General features: G+C 50.6%; 1 protein-coding gene across 2 annotated transcripts in view; it reads right to left on the reverse strand.

Annotated features, from left to right (window-relative positions):
- Positions 1-2,169: 2,169 nt before the first annotated feature.
- TFCP2L1 (transcription factor CP2 like 1) overlaps positions 2,170-15,353 on the reverse strand; it is a 53,002-nt gene continuing 39,818 nt past the window's right edge. Inside the window, exons 11-15 of one of the 2 annotated variants that reach the window (XM_081143455.1) lie at positions 13,861-13,951; positions 12,834-12,937; positions 10,863-11,005; positions 6,675-6,726; positions 2,170-5,827 (exon numbers count right to left, since the gene is read on the reverse strand). In XM_081143455.1, the coding sequence (XP_080999581.1) occupies positions 5,781-5,827; positions 6,675-6,726; positions 10,863-11,005; positions 12,834-12,937; positions 13,861-13,951 (437 nt within the window). In that variant the 3' untranslated portion in view covers positions 2,170-5,780. The remainder of the gene's footprint in view (positions 5,828-6,674; positions 6,727-10,862; positions 11,006-12,833; positions 12,938-13,860; positions 13,952-15,353) is intronic. The other variant, XM_081143454.1, reaches the window with a different exon arrangement.

Here is a 15,353-nt window from a genome sequence, read left to right on the forward strand (position 1 = left end):
GTGACCACCCTCCCCACCTCATCCCATCAGCAGCCCTGCACAGAGCAGAAAATCCAACCTCAGAGCTACTTGTGGGGACAATACCTCTCAGTCTCTTCATGGCAAGGGGGGGTGGCAGTTCCAGCCCTGGGCCATTGGCAAGAGAGCCACCATTCAGAGCTACTGCCTTTTGCCTCTGGGCTTTCTTGTTACCCACGGCATGCTGGACCAAAGCCCAAGCAGCCTCTGCGGAGGTCTGAAGCGCTCTCTGGGTGCCCCTGGTGGGTCCCTGGAAGGGGGCCAGGTGCCCTGACCAGCCTCTCAATGCCCCAGGCCCACCGAAGGCATCACAGCCACACCCACATCTCCAGGCTGGGGTCACCTGAAAGGCCTCCCTGCCCTCTTCCCACAGGGTAAAGGGCAGGGGGCTGGGAGGTAATCAGAAAGGATGTACAAACATTTCCTGCCAGCAGCCTGCCTGCTGTCACACCCAGAGTATGAAACTGAGGAGAAGAGATGGACCTGAGGCAGCTGTGGAGACAGGCTCCATGGGCCTTGCTCTTGGGGCTGGTCCGAAGCCAGCGCTGGCTCCCCAGAAGAGTTGGACTGGGCTGTGGATTCCCCAGGTCAGGCAACATTACCTTAATCAGCTTCAGCAACAGAGCCCAAACCAGGAGTGTCACATAATATCTAAAGGGGACAGCAGCCATCGCCACCAGCTAAGCTCATGTCATTTGTGCCAGACACCGGAGCGGGGAAAGCAACGCATGTGTGTATAGAAATATCTGGAAGGGAGCTGCAGAGCAGGCCCACACTGTCCAGCTCAGGATGCAGGGGACACCTGCCGGCCACTCTCAGTGCCGGCCAGAGGAGTCAGCTCACTCGTAAGCAGGACTCGATTCTTAAAGGCACGACCGAGGCCCTGTGCCTCAGGCGGAGGCGCAGGCAGCCTGGCAGTGCCCACGGCAGCCCGAGTGAGGGTCAGTGGTGCCATGTACAAGCAGGATGCCACACTCATCACCTGCTCCCAGCATGACGCTGACGGAGGGAAATGGGAAAGGCCCACTGTCCCTCGAATCACCAAGTGATTGAGCCTTTATTTTAAGGGGCAGACACAGAGAACACAGAGAGGCAAAGAGACTCACAGAAGCAGGTCTTAGGGCCTAGGACCCAACTCAGTCCTGTCCTTTCCAACTCTCCACCCCACCTCACCCCCCTCTCCTCTGCTTTCCCACCTTCTCAGAGGGCCCTGGGCTCCCTCCCTCTGCTCCACTGACAGCAGAAAACAGGCTTTTCCATGTTTTTCACCAGTTCGTTAATGATTTTCCAACCTTAGGTGACTCAGCCCAGCCCGAAGTCACACTGGACTTGGAAACTTGTGACACAGGGCTCAGCCAACTCCAATCTGCTCCCAGTATAGCCTCCGCCCCCAGATTAACAGCTTTTTCTAAGGGGCCTGAGGCTGCCCGGCAGGAGGTCATCAGGGCAATGTCTGACCTTTGCTTAGGGTCTGACCTAGGCTGGGACTTCAGATTCCCCACCCATCCAGCTTTTTCCAACAGCACAAAGCCCCTTCCCCCAGCAAATCCCACTGTCCCCATTCAAAAGCCTCTGGTCTTTATTTCAAGGTATAACCTGGTAAACAGGGAAAGGTTACCACAACCTCAAAGATACTATCTGAACAGCAAAGACACCAGATGGCATGGAAATAAAGAACATAGCTTTGGGGTCCTAGTTGAGTTGGTGGCCTGAGCACACAGATATCCTTTTTCCCTTTGGGGATCACTTTTCAAAACTGCCCTGCTGAGGAGAAGCCGCAGCCTGGAACACGTGGGGCAGAGGGTGCAGCCCTGGGAGGCTGCAGGCCCAGCAGGCCCAGACTCTGAACTCTGAGCTCACAGTAAAAACAGTGCCCAGGAGTAGAAAGTGTTACAGCTTTTCTGTCCTTAATAAATAAAAACAATAAAACCTACAGCTTTAGCTCATCTGACTCTAGTGGAAGTGGCAAGCTGCTGAATTAGGCAGCTAAAACAGTTGATACCAAATTACCATGTGTATTCTCTTTTGGTATTTATTATTTTCTACTTCCTTGTAAGCTACAAGATTTAGCTATAACCATTAGAGGAAGGTAAGGAGAACACACAGCAGTGGGTGTTTCAGAGAATGAAAGATTCTACTAACAGCAAACTTAAGGTAACAGATCTTTATTAGGCCCTCCTTTGAAATTAAGAAGTAAAAATATTAGCCTGCCATATTTTTAGAATTAAAATGTAGTCCGCCATCCCTTTGGCCTGGGAAGCCACACCACTTAGGTAAAGTGACTGAAGACACTTTGGAAGGCTGGAAGTCAGAAGACCAAAGGCCTAGTTCTGGTTCTGTGTAAATGTGGGCAAGTCACTCCACTTCTATGTGACTCAGTTTCCTCAAAAAAGAAAACGGCTGGTGTTGACCCTTTCTGAGGAAGAGTGTATGAAGCTAGAAAGTGCACCAAGAAAGATTGCAGAACAAGAAAGATTGCAGAACATCAGAGAGTGATCTGACCCAGTGTTGTCAATACAGGTAAAAGGGGAGAAAGCAGAAAGAGAACAGAAAGCCAGTTGTAAAAAGAGAAGGTGAGCTTTCCAGTGACAGCCCCATGTCCTAAAATAAAAGATCAGGTAAGTGTCAGGGGCCTGTTAGCAAGCGTGCCAAGGCAATTAACTCCATGGGGATTCTAGTAGTCTTTTCTACAACTGGTGCTAGACAACTGGATAGCCACACACAAAAGAACAAAGTTAGACCCCTACCTCACACCGTATATAGGCATACCTCAGAGATATTGTGGGGTTCCAGACCACTGCAATAAAGCTAATATCACAGTAAAGCAAGTCATAATCCTTTTGCTGGTGGAGGGTTTTGCCTTCAATTTGTAAAAACTGTAACATCTGTGAAGCACACTAAAACTAGGTATGCCTGTACAAAAATTAACTCAAAGTGAATCAAAGACCATTATGAGAGCTAAACAATGTAAATTCTTAGAAGAAAACATAGGCATAAATTTTCTTGACCTTGGATTAGGCAATTGTTTCTTAGATTTGACACCAAAAGCCCAAGTAACAAAAGAAAAAAATGGGTAGGCCCTGCCCAGATAGTTCAATTGGTTACAGCATCGTCCCCATATGCCAAGGTTGCAGGTTTGATCCCCAGTCAGGGCACATACAAGAAACAACAAATAAGTGCATAAACAAGTGGAACAACAATCAATGTTTCTCTCTCTGTCTATTCCTCTCTCTCTCTAAAATCAATTTTAAAAGAAAAAAGAAAAAATGGGTAGTCTTGCATTTCATCAAATTGAAAATTTTTGTGCTTCAAAGGATTAATATCAAGAAAGTGAAGACAACCCCTTGATGGGAGAAAAATTTTACAAATCATGTATCTGATAAAGGACCTGTATCTAGAATATACAAAGAACTCATATAACTCAATAATAAAAAGAAAAATAACCCAATTAAAAATGGGGAAAGGATAAACATTTCTCTGAAGAAGATACACCAATAGCCAATAAGCACATGAAAAAAAAAAAAAATGCTCAACATCATTAACCATCAGGGAAATGAAATCAAAACCACAATGAGATCACTTCACACCCACTAGGATGATGTAATCAAAAAGATAGATAATAGCAAGTGTTGGTGAGGATGTGGAGAAACCGGAACCCTCATCCATTGCCGATGGGAATAGAAAACTGGAAAACAGTCCGGCAGTTACTCAAGAAGTTAAACATAGAGTTTCTATATCGCCCAGAATTCCCACTCCTATGTATATTCCCAAGAGAAATAAAAACATACGTGTACACAAGAACTTGTACAAATATGTTTATAGCAGCATTATTCATAATAGCCAGAAAGTAGAAACAACTCAAATGTCCATCACGTGATGAATGAATAAACAAAATGTGGTATATCCATAGAATGGACTATTATTACTCGGCTATAAAAAGAACTGAAGTTTTGATATATGTTCAGTATGGATGACCCTAGAAAACATTATGCTAAGTCAAAGAAACTAGTCACAAAAAGACCACATATTGGATGCCATATATATAAAATGTCCAAAATAGGCAAAGCTATATAAAAAGCAGATTCATGGTTGCTGAGGACGAGGGGGAGGTAGGGGAAAGTGGGAGAGTGACTGCTAAAGGGTACAGGGCTTCTCTGGGGGACTGATGAAAATGTTCTAAAATTAATTATGGTCATTCTGTGAATTTACTACAAACCACTGAATTGTACACTATAAATGGGTAAACTGTATGGTAAGTGAATCATCTCTCAATAAATCTGTCACTGGCTCCTCCTTCCCCTCCAAAAACAGAAAAGGAATCAGGAACCGGTCTTTACTCTGTGGGAAAAACACACCTGTTGTCCCAACATAATTACTAATAGAGCCCGTTCCCTCTCACAACTGCCTGGTTTGTGTAATAATGTATGTCATTACCTATCACTATGTGTTATCAGGCAGTGGCTTTGCTCCTCTGGGCTTCAGTGTCCCCATCTGTAAAACAAGGTCTACCCAGTTCTGATCTCTCTGACCCTAGCACTACACTCCCCAAAAGCTCTACTTTATAAGCTGTAAAATCCTGTGCAGTTGGTCGTAAGGTTCACCATGCTCTGGAAGATGAACCTAAATTAGCAAAGAGTTGAAGCCCTGGGCTAGTATGTCACCCGGTCCCAGGAAACGGAGGCAAGACATAGAGTAATTCCTTAGTCTACCAGTTACTGATATTCGAATTTCCTCACAGGCTACTAAGAAAGGTGGTCCAACAGTGCCAATGCAGTCAGAATGCTCTAACCACATCCCCTACAAATGAAAAAAAATCAGCATTTAAATGGGGCCCTCACAGAAAATACAATGTCCCTAGGAAACTCGGCAGGTTTGACAGTAGGTAACCAAGTCTTCTTTAAATGGGATTTGGTGAGTCCAACTAAGAGGGCCAGGCATCGGGATAGTCAAGGTCGTCTGATCACACAGTGGGACGACCATTTCCCAGTCCTTACCCATGACAGCTGGGAAATAAAATTATACCGAAGGAGCTCAAGAGGAATCATTTTTGTTTTATCCCTTTATACTCATGAGAATGTGCCTAAAGATAGCCTTTCCACACCACCCCCCCAGGTTTAGGTCTGTGTGGCAGGTCCCACACGCATACTGTGGTACCCACCACACCAACGCAGAGAGGTGAGCCCATCTCTGAGCTTTGTAGTAGCAGATCCTCAGAAACAAGGTAAAGTGAAAGAAGAAGGCACAGAATAAACCCCACTCCCATCAATCCATCCAAAAGCAGGACAGACAGATGCTCACCAGGGTCATCGAGAACAGAAACCAGCAAGAAGACAGATGTGGTGGCAAATCGCCCCCATCTAGTCAGCAGTTTGGTCATGGAGCCAGTTACCAGAGAAGAAGGCGAAGGCTGGGGTGAGGCAGAGCTTTCTCTGGAGGCAGGAGAGGGTCAGAAGGAACCAATACATCGGCACCAAGAGAGCCGGTGAACCAGCCTCCAACTAAGAGAGCGAGGGGTTTCGGAGCAGACGCCCCACTGTTTGCCTTTTTAGAGTGGCAGGTCTGGAAAAAAGGCCAAGAGGAAGGGAGAGGAGCCACGGCGTTCTGCATGCCAGAGACTCTGCGTCCGTGGGTTCCGCTGGTTGCTGGGCCGTGGTTTCACCCCGGGCAAAGTCCCTTCCAGCCGCAGCGGGCCAGGGAGGCCGCAGCTTCCAGCGGTGCAGTTTCTGCATCCAAGGGGCCCACGGGCGGGAGGCGGAGGCCGCTCAGAGGCCGCACTTCAGGATGATGTGGTAGCCATCGCTGCTCTCAGCTGCAAGAGGGAAACACTGGGCATTTCCCAGGAAGGAGGCGTGCGCCTGGCACGGGGCTGCATGGAGGCATGGGGCAGGGGAGCTCAGAGCCCCCCGTGAACGCTCGCAGAGACCACCAAGACGAGGCTGCGCACGGCAAAGCGCGCTGACAGGGGCGGGGAGGGCAACACACGCCCTCACGTCGCTGTGAGCTTCTTCCTGACAGTGGGCCTTTCCCCACAGCTCCAGGCCCACGGACCCAAAGACCCACATCCAAGGAGGCTCTGGACAGACTGCTTCTCGGGGTGTTGCGGCCTCAGGGGCCGTCACAACGCAGCATCTATAAGCCGGTCAGAGACCTTCATCCCGACAGACCACGCACTCACCTGCCCTGGCCCGAAGGAAGGTCCCAGCGGGTTTTTCCCTCTCCTGGCCCACGAGTTCTCTCTCAGGCTCCTCCCTCAGGAGGGCCCTTCATAGCCCCCCAAGCCAGGGTCCCCCAATCTCAGGCTCCTTCCTCAGGAGGGCCCTTCATATGCCCACCCCCAGCTGGGGTCCCCCAATCCACCAGCCCCAGCAGCTGCTATATTCGGTGCTCTCTTCCCGGAGCCCACAGCTTAGGAAACCTCAAATGCATCTTATGTCACTTGGCACGAAGCTCAAGGAGAACACCGTCTGGCCAGGACTCCCCTTCAGAAGTGACTCTGGGGCCAGCCAGGAGCTCTCGCATTCCAGGACTGGGTTCACAGGAAGTTTGTGCTTTCCCTTCCCCAACATGTTCCCGGGTAACATTCTCTGGGGGACAGTGCACAGCGGGACCCACTCGCCTCACTATACTTCAACTAAACAAGAAAGGGGGGCCTTTACCTTTTAAGGTGCTGAGGACAAAACAGGACTCATCCTGGAAATTCTGCACCATCTGAAAGGCAAGAGAGAGACCATGTCCCTTCAACAAGAAGCTCATGGTATGAACAGCCTCAGCGATACTGAGCCCGGCCACGCGGCGGCAGAAACAACAGTCGCCGTGTGTACACGAATGAGCACAGGCCAACGGTGATGCTTAACCTTCACCAGGAAAACACGATATAAAAGAAATGTACAAAATGCTCACAATTTTAAGTAACAAAAAATTGAACATAAAAGGCAAAAAGAAGCCTGGAAGGGAACCAAGATGTTATTAACATTTAATATGGGACTGAATTTTTGTTTGCGCTTTCCTGGTTACTGGGTCTTCCAGCCTCTGTAACAGACACAGTATAGAAGCCTGTGTGTATACAGCAGCAACCGAAAAAAACTAACATGCTTTAAAAACCTGGGTAATTAGCAGGTTCAGGTGGGCAAAAGTAGGTTTACAGCTGTGAGTACGCGAAACACAGAGTTAAAGCTACTATAATAATCATAAGCTGCGTGTCTTTTCCATGATGTGAATGAAAAAGGAGCCACACACTGACCCTGACAAGCTCAGGGGAGGCCTGTGTGGCAGTCTTACAAACTCAGAGACCACGGGAACCACATAGGATGGTCTGAAAGGAAAACTTTCTAACTAAAAGCAGTTCATGGCGGGTAGTCATGTCCTGGGGCAGTATTTCTCCCTAACAAAGGTCACCTAACAGTCATCACCTTAACTGAGCCTGTCCTTGTCTGTTTTTGCATCTATAACATACCTGATAACATACCTGATAACATGCCTTTGGAATATCAAAGTAACTTCCTTTTTTCCAGGCCCCTCAAAGCAGAGCAGAGACCACAAATCCCCCCATTGCTATTGTGTTCACTGCGGGCTGTTAACTATCCCGTACCCATCTATATAAAAAAAGTATGTGTTTATCGTTTTACTTTTTATCCAGTCCCTGGGGTTCCCCCCTTTGCTTTCTCCCGCCTCCCTAACCTGCCACCAGAGGACTTCATGGAACCCACTTATACCTTCTCCTTTGACTCTAATGTATAAAATAAGGTATAAACCTGCCATTCCCCAGAGCATTTTCTCAGAACTTTGAGATTCTGCTTCCCGGCATGTGTCATCAGTTTGGCTCAAAGAAACTCATAAAAAATTCTTAGAGGTTTGGATGTTTCTTACACAGGCAGTAAAAACAACTGCAATCAGCACTAGACACGTGAACAAACCATCACACCAGGCCACCAGCGGAGCCAGCCACCTGCATCAGCACATCGCCACGCGCGTGAGTCTCAGAGACATCAGGTGGAACGAAAGGAGAAAGTCACAGAAGCACCACTACTACTCCACTTACATGAAATGTTTAAATAGGCAAAATTAAACAACACACTGAGGAGGAACAAGGGAGTGATTGATACAAAGCTGAGACGAGCAGGCAGAGGGGGGGAGAGGAACATGAAATGAGCTCACAAAGGGGCTACTAAAGTACCTCTGTGTTAACCCCGGGCAGGCACCGGGTACTTCGGTTATTCTTGAGACTGTACATGCACGCTTTATATACTCTTGGCATATGTATGTTGCATTTCACAACATAAATGGAAAGAATTCTAAAAATACACACTATACAGAAGCACGCACACCACACTCGCACAGTAGCCAATCTGACAGCAAAACCTCTTTTCAATGTCACAAACGCAACCACATTTTATTGCCTGCTCTGGATTATTGCCCCAAATCCTGCAAACTCGTCTAGTGGACCCCTGCCCCACCCTGTAGGGCCTAATGATGCGTGAAGCACATTTATTCTGTACTGCTGGCCGGCTCCCTCCAGGACCCTTGGCAGCCCAGCCACTTGGGCATGCAAAGCCCTAGGCAGAGCCCACACGGGCTTAATCAGTAACTCCCTCGTTTAATTAAGTGCCCTTGCACCCTAGGGGCCGCTCCACTGGCCAGGCTGCCTCCAGAGCTCTGAGCAATTAAGAGCCAAAGGTTTCCAATTGATTCGGGGTTAAGAGGCAAGGCGATTTCGGGAAATAGGCATCGCTGACTTAGCTGAGGCGGCATTTGAGTTCTGGCCTCTGCTTCACTTGCTTAACTGCCAATTCTCTGGGGCACAGGGCAAGCTGGGGAAGGACCTTCCTTCAGGCACCCATGAAATTGCAAGGGTTCCATACATTCTTGGCTCTTGTCTTCACAGAAGTTCATTCTGAATTGCAAAGTGACAAGTTTTCCATCCACAACAACACCCATTGCTCGGGGCACTATAACCTTCCTGGCTAAGCTAAAGTTAAGTTCTCAGGTCAGAGACTCTGGGCTTCATTTTATTTACCTGTGAAATGGGAGTAAAAAATAGCTGCATTATTTGAACATAATGACATGGAAGGAATTCTGACCTGGTGATGCAAATAGCAAGTCACAGAGGTAAGTACAGCGGATGTGTGTTGGGCGTTTGAAAAACCCACATGCACACCCACTTGGGCACACAGCAGACACTGCCACAAAACTATCTGGTAGCATCTCATCACACCTAATGTAACCTCCTCCAGGAAAAAGGGGGAAGACAGGCCTTCACGTGTGCCTTCTGCTGCTCTAGGCTGCTTGACTGTTTACTCTGTGGATTACTTTTTAAATAAAAAGAAACAGCACCTCATGGACCTCCAGGATGAGATGCCCGTGACTGAGACTCTCATTTCTGGGGCTTGGCAATTGGAATGAGAAGGAGCATAGGACTATTACTAATAATGACAATTTATGAAATAAATACACAGACCATTAAAAGCCTTACATTTTATACACTGTCTAATTTAAAGATCTGTCCATCACTTGCTCCCCAAAATAACAAGTGCCTAGCGCTGTCAATTACATCTGCTGCTTGTTTAGCGTCTCCTGGTACCTAACACAGTTTTCTCATTTTAGCCTTACCTGTTCAATAGGTACAATTACCCCCATTTTACAGATGTGGAAACTGAGGCTCCAAGACGTTATGTAAATTTGCCCAAGGTTGCTCAGCTACTAGGAGCCAGCTCCAAGTGGGGACACCAGTCCAATTCCAGATGCCGCTTTTTCTCTATGTCCACAGCCACCACTCCTGCACTGTTTCCTCTATAATCCTCTAAACAGAGGCACTCAGAGTTCCCGCACTGGCCCAGGGTCTGCAGGGGCTGAGCAGGGGGTTCAGGCTCCCAGCCCTGCTCCCATCAGCCCATCGGTTTCTTTAAAGGGTTCATTTCAGGAGGGGTTAGATAGCCTGCTGGCTCAGAGCTTGGGCTCTGCAGCTGGACTACCAGGGTTCCCACCACAGGTCTAGCCCTTACCAGCTATGTAAGCTGGGCACTTGCCTCTTTGTGTCTTAGCTTCCTACCTGTGAAATGGGATCACCATAGCACCTACCTCACCTCTTAGGGAGGCTACCAGAATTAAATGAGGCACTGTGTGTGGACTTGGGGCAGCTGTGGAACAATCAGCACTCTATAGTGCTGGCACCCCTTACTACTAGTATTGAGGAAAGGTCTGGGACAGAACAAGCTTAGCAGCCTCTGTTCTACAGCTCACAACTCGCAGGCACACCTGCCTGTGTCAGCACACCTGGCAGTGGAATCAGATCACTTGAGGACACAGCTCCAGGAGGCCCTATTCAGAGCCTGTGCCCTCTGCCAGTGGCTGCTTGTGCCCTGCACAGGTCTGGGCGGCCAGTGACAGGCCCAGGAATGCTGTGGCACCTTCACCATTCAGCAGAGGAGACCTCCACTCTCCTCTCCGGGGAGCCACATCGTTTCCTTCATCCAGTCCCCAGGCCATTTCACCCCTCGCTGGGGCCTGCCACCTGCCCTGGGTGAGTACCCTTCTCCTGACTCCTCGAAGCCCTACTGTAAGCACCCTGAGGGCAGGGGTGCAGGCTGTGCTCCTGGCCGAGGGTGAGGTACGGAGTGGATGCTGGACAGCTATTCCGAGCTAGTCGTGGCCTTGGAACTCTCTCCCTCCCAGCACTCCAGGCAGCCGCTGAGCTGTAAGCAAGTGGCAAGCCGCCAATGAAGCCTGTTTGCCATCTTCAGGCTAAAGCCATCCCCAGGCCCCAGTGGGTGTATTACAGGCTCAGGTTCCACTGCTCCTCCCTGGAGCACAAAGCCCCGGCCAGCAGGGCAGGGCAGGCGCAAGCTCACCTCATTGCTGACCACCACATGGATGCCCGTGGGCCCCTGCCGGTAGACGCGGTGGATGTGCTGCGGGGAGATGCTGTACAGGTTGGCGATCTTCTCAACCAACTCCAGGGTGGTCAGCTCTTCCAGGAAGATGGCATGGTACACTGGAGGAGGGCAAACGGGTACTTCTATAGAGCAGGCGCCTGCTTTAAGGAGCATGCCTATCCCCCACCCCCACACCTGCCCCGCCCCCCCAAAGGAATCAGTCACGTGCTCATGAGAATGCTCATGCCCAGGCGGGTTTGTGGGCCTGGGCTGCAGTGGGTGCATGCCTGGAAGCCACACAGCCTCCAGGTGGCCCACTGACAGGTGAAAAGGTGCCAGGCTGTGTGGCCCTTTCTTCCTGTTTCAGTCTCTCCTGGGGGACTTATATAAAATACAGAATTCCTGGATCCACCCCAGACCGTGACATTCCTTTAGGGATGGAGGCTGGAGGAAGAAAGGCTTGCAGAAATCTATTTCTAACAAGCTTCCAGTGACTCAACGTGCAGCCCGGCATACAGTTCCCTGCAGGACTAAAGAGGAAGCCCTGTGCCCCTTTCCTTCCTGTCCACTGTTTAAAGGGGTCAATGGCTTCGGGTGGCAGAGAGATTTAAAGATAACTGCTACTGAAGAGCAGAGAGAGGGTCTCGTCCTTGCCCTTCTCCACAGCACAGTGACAGTGGGAGAAGGGGGTCATCAGCCTGCTGGAAAGTCACAGTGACCCTGAGGCTGGAGCAGCTCCTTATAGCAAACCCAAGCCAGCCAGGCAGGAACAAATTCCATGGAGACTTGGGTGGGTTACTCCATGTTCGGGGCCTCGAGTTCCTCAAAACTACAACAGCTAGATTAAACCAGAGGCTCCCAAACTCGTCCCTCAACTAAGGAACCCTAAGATCAAAAACATCTGATCAGGAGCCTAACTGTACAAGCATGCACACATGCAAACGCACACATACATGTAGACATGTGCACACACATGTATGCACACTGACACCGATGTATGCATGCACACACATGTACACACATGCACGCATGCACATGTATACACATGGCACTCAGGCTCTGGCCTCACAGGCTAACCAGGCTAGAGAGCAGGGGGAGCACCGAGAACTTCACCAGAAATGTGCAAAGGCCACACTGAGGGCTCAGAAGCCAGGGCCAGGGTCCAAGTGTTTGGATCCTGGCTCTGCCACTTACAACACTGTTATCAACTGTGCCTCAGTTTCCCCCACAGTGAAACAATGTTAGCAACAGTTCCTACTATGAGAAGCAAATAAGTGAACACATGGGAAGCCCGTAAGACAGGGAGTGGAGCATTCTCACTGACATGGAGGGGCCTGCAGAGGCAGACAGGGCTCTCTCCGCAGGTGATGCGGAGCCCTGACTGCGCAGGTAGAGACTGGAGCTCGCAGACTCAGCACCACAGGTGCTCAGCAGCAGGGCGCTCTCTATGCTCGTCTCACTGAAACCTCCCACACCACAGGTTAGTGTTGCTACCTTCATTTTATACGCGTGAAGCACAGGCCCTGGCACCTGCCCAAGGACACAACACCACCAGGTGGCATGGCCAGCACTGGTATTCAGGGGAAGTCACTGGAGAAGGAGCTCCTGGAATCACAGTCACTGAGCACCACCTGTCACCCGTCTGGGGGCCAGAAGGCCCGGCTCCCAATTCTACCAGGAGTAGCTCAGTGGCTTTGGGGGCACACCCCCCCTCTGGGCCTCTGTTTCCCAGGGTGTAAAATGAGCCAGTCGGACAATATCCGGGGGATGCCTTCCACCTTAAACACTTCAACCCCAGGATGAATTTCAGCGAAAACTTATCCTGTAAGAAACCAAAGTAAGGTGGATCGGGGGAAACATTCCCAGTGAGAAAGAAGCCTGGGTAATTTCTTCCCTTCCGTTGCCACCCTGGAACTAACCGTGTAGGACAAGCTCCCCACTACTCACCACACAGGCTGCTGTCCCCGCCACCGTCCCGCTTCTGCTGCAGGGGTGCCCGGTTCTGTTCCACCTCCTGACAGACATAAATGGTCATCTTTGGCCTCACATTCCTGGCAGGAAGAAAGGCAATAAATAGCACGTATGGGAGACCACGCTCTGTTGTTCCAGAATGTTCCAGAACACAGGGCAGACACAGCCCTGGGAAGGACTCCGGGAGACAGAAAGAAGGCTGTGGGATGCAGACTTCCTTTCACAGTAGGGATGGGGCAGAAGCCCAGCCAAGCCGCCTGCTGAGGGGGCTCTGCCCAGAACACAGGCCTCAGGAACCAGGCATTTTTCAGGGTCATAAGAGCAAACACTTGCCTAGCTGATTCTGCACCAGGCAACCATTCTAGACCTTTACATGCATAACTCATTCCTCCTCACACCACCTACGAGGGAGCAAGGACATCATCCTTACTCTACTGATGAGGAAAGGGAGGCTCACGGCGGTTAAGGGCTTTCGCTCAGTTGCAAAGCTCTCAAGAGGAAGATCTGGGCTTCAAACTGAGGCTCTCACTCACTCTAAAGCTGTGCTACCGGTGTGTAGCTATTAGAATTTAAATTCGTTAGTTAAAACTTAAAACTCCATTTGCCAGTCACATTGGCTTCAGATAAGGTGCTGCACTGCCACGTGTGGCAGGGCTACTGTACTGGACAGTGTGCACAGGACACTGCTGTTATGGCAGGAAGTTCCCCAGGACACAGCACTGCTCCACAATCCTCCCTAAAACCACTGCCCGGGCGGAGCAGCCTCCAGGAGGAAACAGCCTGAAGCCCAGACCACCCAGGCATTTGTTGGCCTGTGGCTAAAGGACCCAGAGCCAGAGGCCAAGGGTCCCAGCAAACCAAGAGGTAGCGGCCTTCCTGCAGGGTGGGCTGAAGCCCGCTGCTGGTCAGCCTCTCGCTCCCACCACCGCCTCCTGCACAGGCCCAGCGGACCTGTTGTCAGTCTCCTGCCGCACCCTGCCTCCAGCTGGAAACTGACACCCACCTGCCTTTGATGGCGTTGAAGAGCCGGATCCCATCTGCGGGGCCACAGATCTGGACCAAATCATCTCGAGACATCTTCAGCAAGTCAGCACCTAGGCAAGTAAGTGTACACATAGAAAGGCTCCATCCCCAAGCACCTAGACCCTATTCTAGGGGTAGGGGAGAGGGGACAGGGAGCCAGCCTCATCCTCGGAACACCAGACATTCCATGGAGAAAGAAGCAGCAAAGAGCCTAACGACATCAGGTCACAGCCCAAAAGATGTCAGAAGCTAAATGACTGGTGTTCATAAAATGCAGAACACAAAGGTGCCTGCCTGCCCCTCCCTCGGTACTTTGTATTATACGCACATAATACATGTGATTTCTATGGGCATGTGGCTCTGATCACATGTACACTGGTCCGTGTGCAGAATACACGCTCACGGCTGCTGCCATCCTGAATGCGCCGTGCTATCAGCACGCCGATGTCCCCAGCATCCCACAGCCCCTCGCACCAGCCACTCCCCCAGCTCTAGGGAACCACTGTCCTGACTCCTTACAGTGTAGATGAATTTTGCTTGTTTTTTGAAACATGTAAATGGAATTGAACAGTATATACTCTTTTGTGCCTGGCTCCTGCCTTCCAAGTTCTGTTTAAGGGCTTCTTGCTGTTACATGCAGTTATAGACCATCCACGCCCATTACTGGGTACCAGTCACTGCATGAATGTACCACTCTCTGCCATGGGCACAGGTGCTCCCGGCATGGCTATTGTGAATAAGTCTCTATGAACTTTTTTTGTGGATGGAGCCCCTGCCTCAAAGGCCAAGGAGTCCCCTAAAGCCTGTGACCACACAGACTGTCCCAAAGGCACAAGCATGGTGTCAGCTTCCTGCTGAAAGCCTGCCGATGGCCACATGGCCTAGAGCCACAGAACCACCCTTTTTCCTGCCACAGTCAATACATTATTTTAGGCACAGTTCTGCAGGCACAATGGCTCCCTTTCCATTGGGAATAAAAGCCGAAGTCCTTCCGGTGTCCCCCCAGGGCCCCTCAATGCCTCTCTGACCCCACCCCCACCCCGTCCGCTCTGCCCCAGTCACTAGGTCCTCTGCTCCATGGCCTCGCCAGCCTTGGACTTTCCCTCTGCGTGGAAAGCTAACCCCCACCCCACTCCCCAGTACCCACCTGGCTCGCTCCCTTGCCTCACTATAGCCTTTGCTCAAGACGCCTTCTCAGTAAGGCCTACGATGACCACCCTACTCAAGACCACAGCTGCCCCCCCTCCCCCACCGGGACAGGTCAGGTCCCTCCTCTGAGCCCTCCCACGAGATGGGTCACACCACATTGAAATGTGTGGTTTATGTGTCTGTGTGGCCTCCTTGAGGACAGGATCCCTGTCTGGCCCTCCTCACACCTCCCCCGAACACAAAGGAAGTTCTTGGAATGGCTGAGTCGCTGAGAGCCACTCTCCTCACTCTGGTCCCTGTCCCTCGGGACTGGAAGCCTGGTGG

Source organism: Miniopterus schreibersii (assembly GCF_964146895.1).
Source record: "Miniopterus schreibersii genome assembly, chromosome: 7".
NCBI lineage: Eukaryota > Metazoa > Chordata > Mammalia > Chiroptera > Miniopteridae > Miniopterus > Miniopterus schreibersii.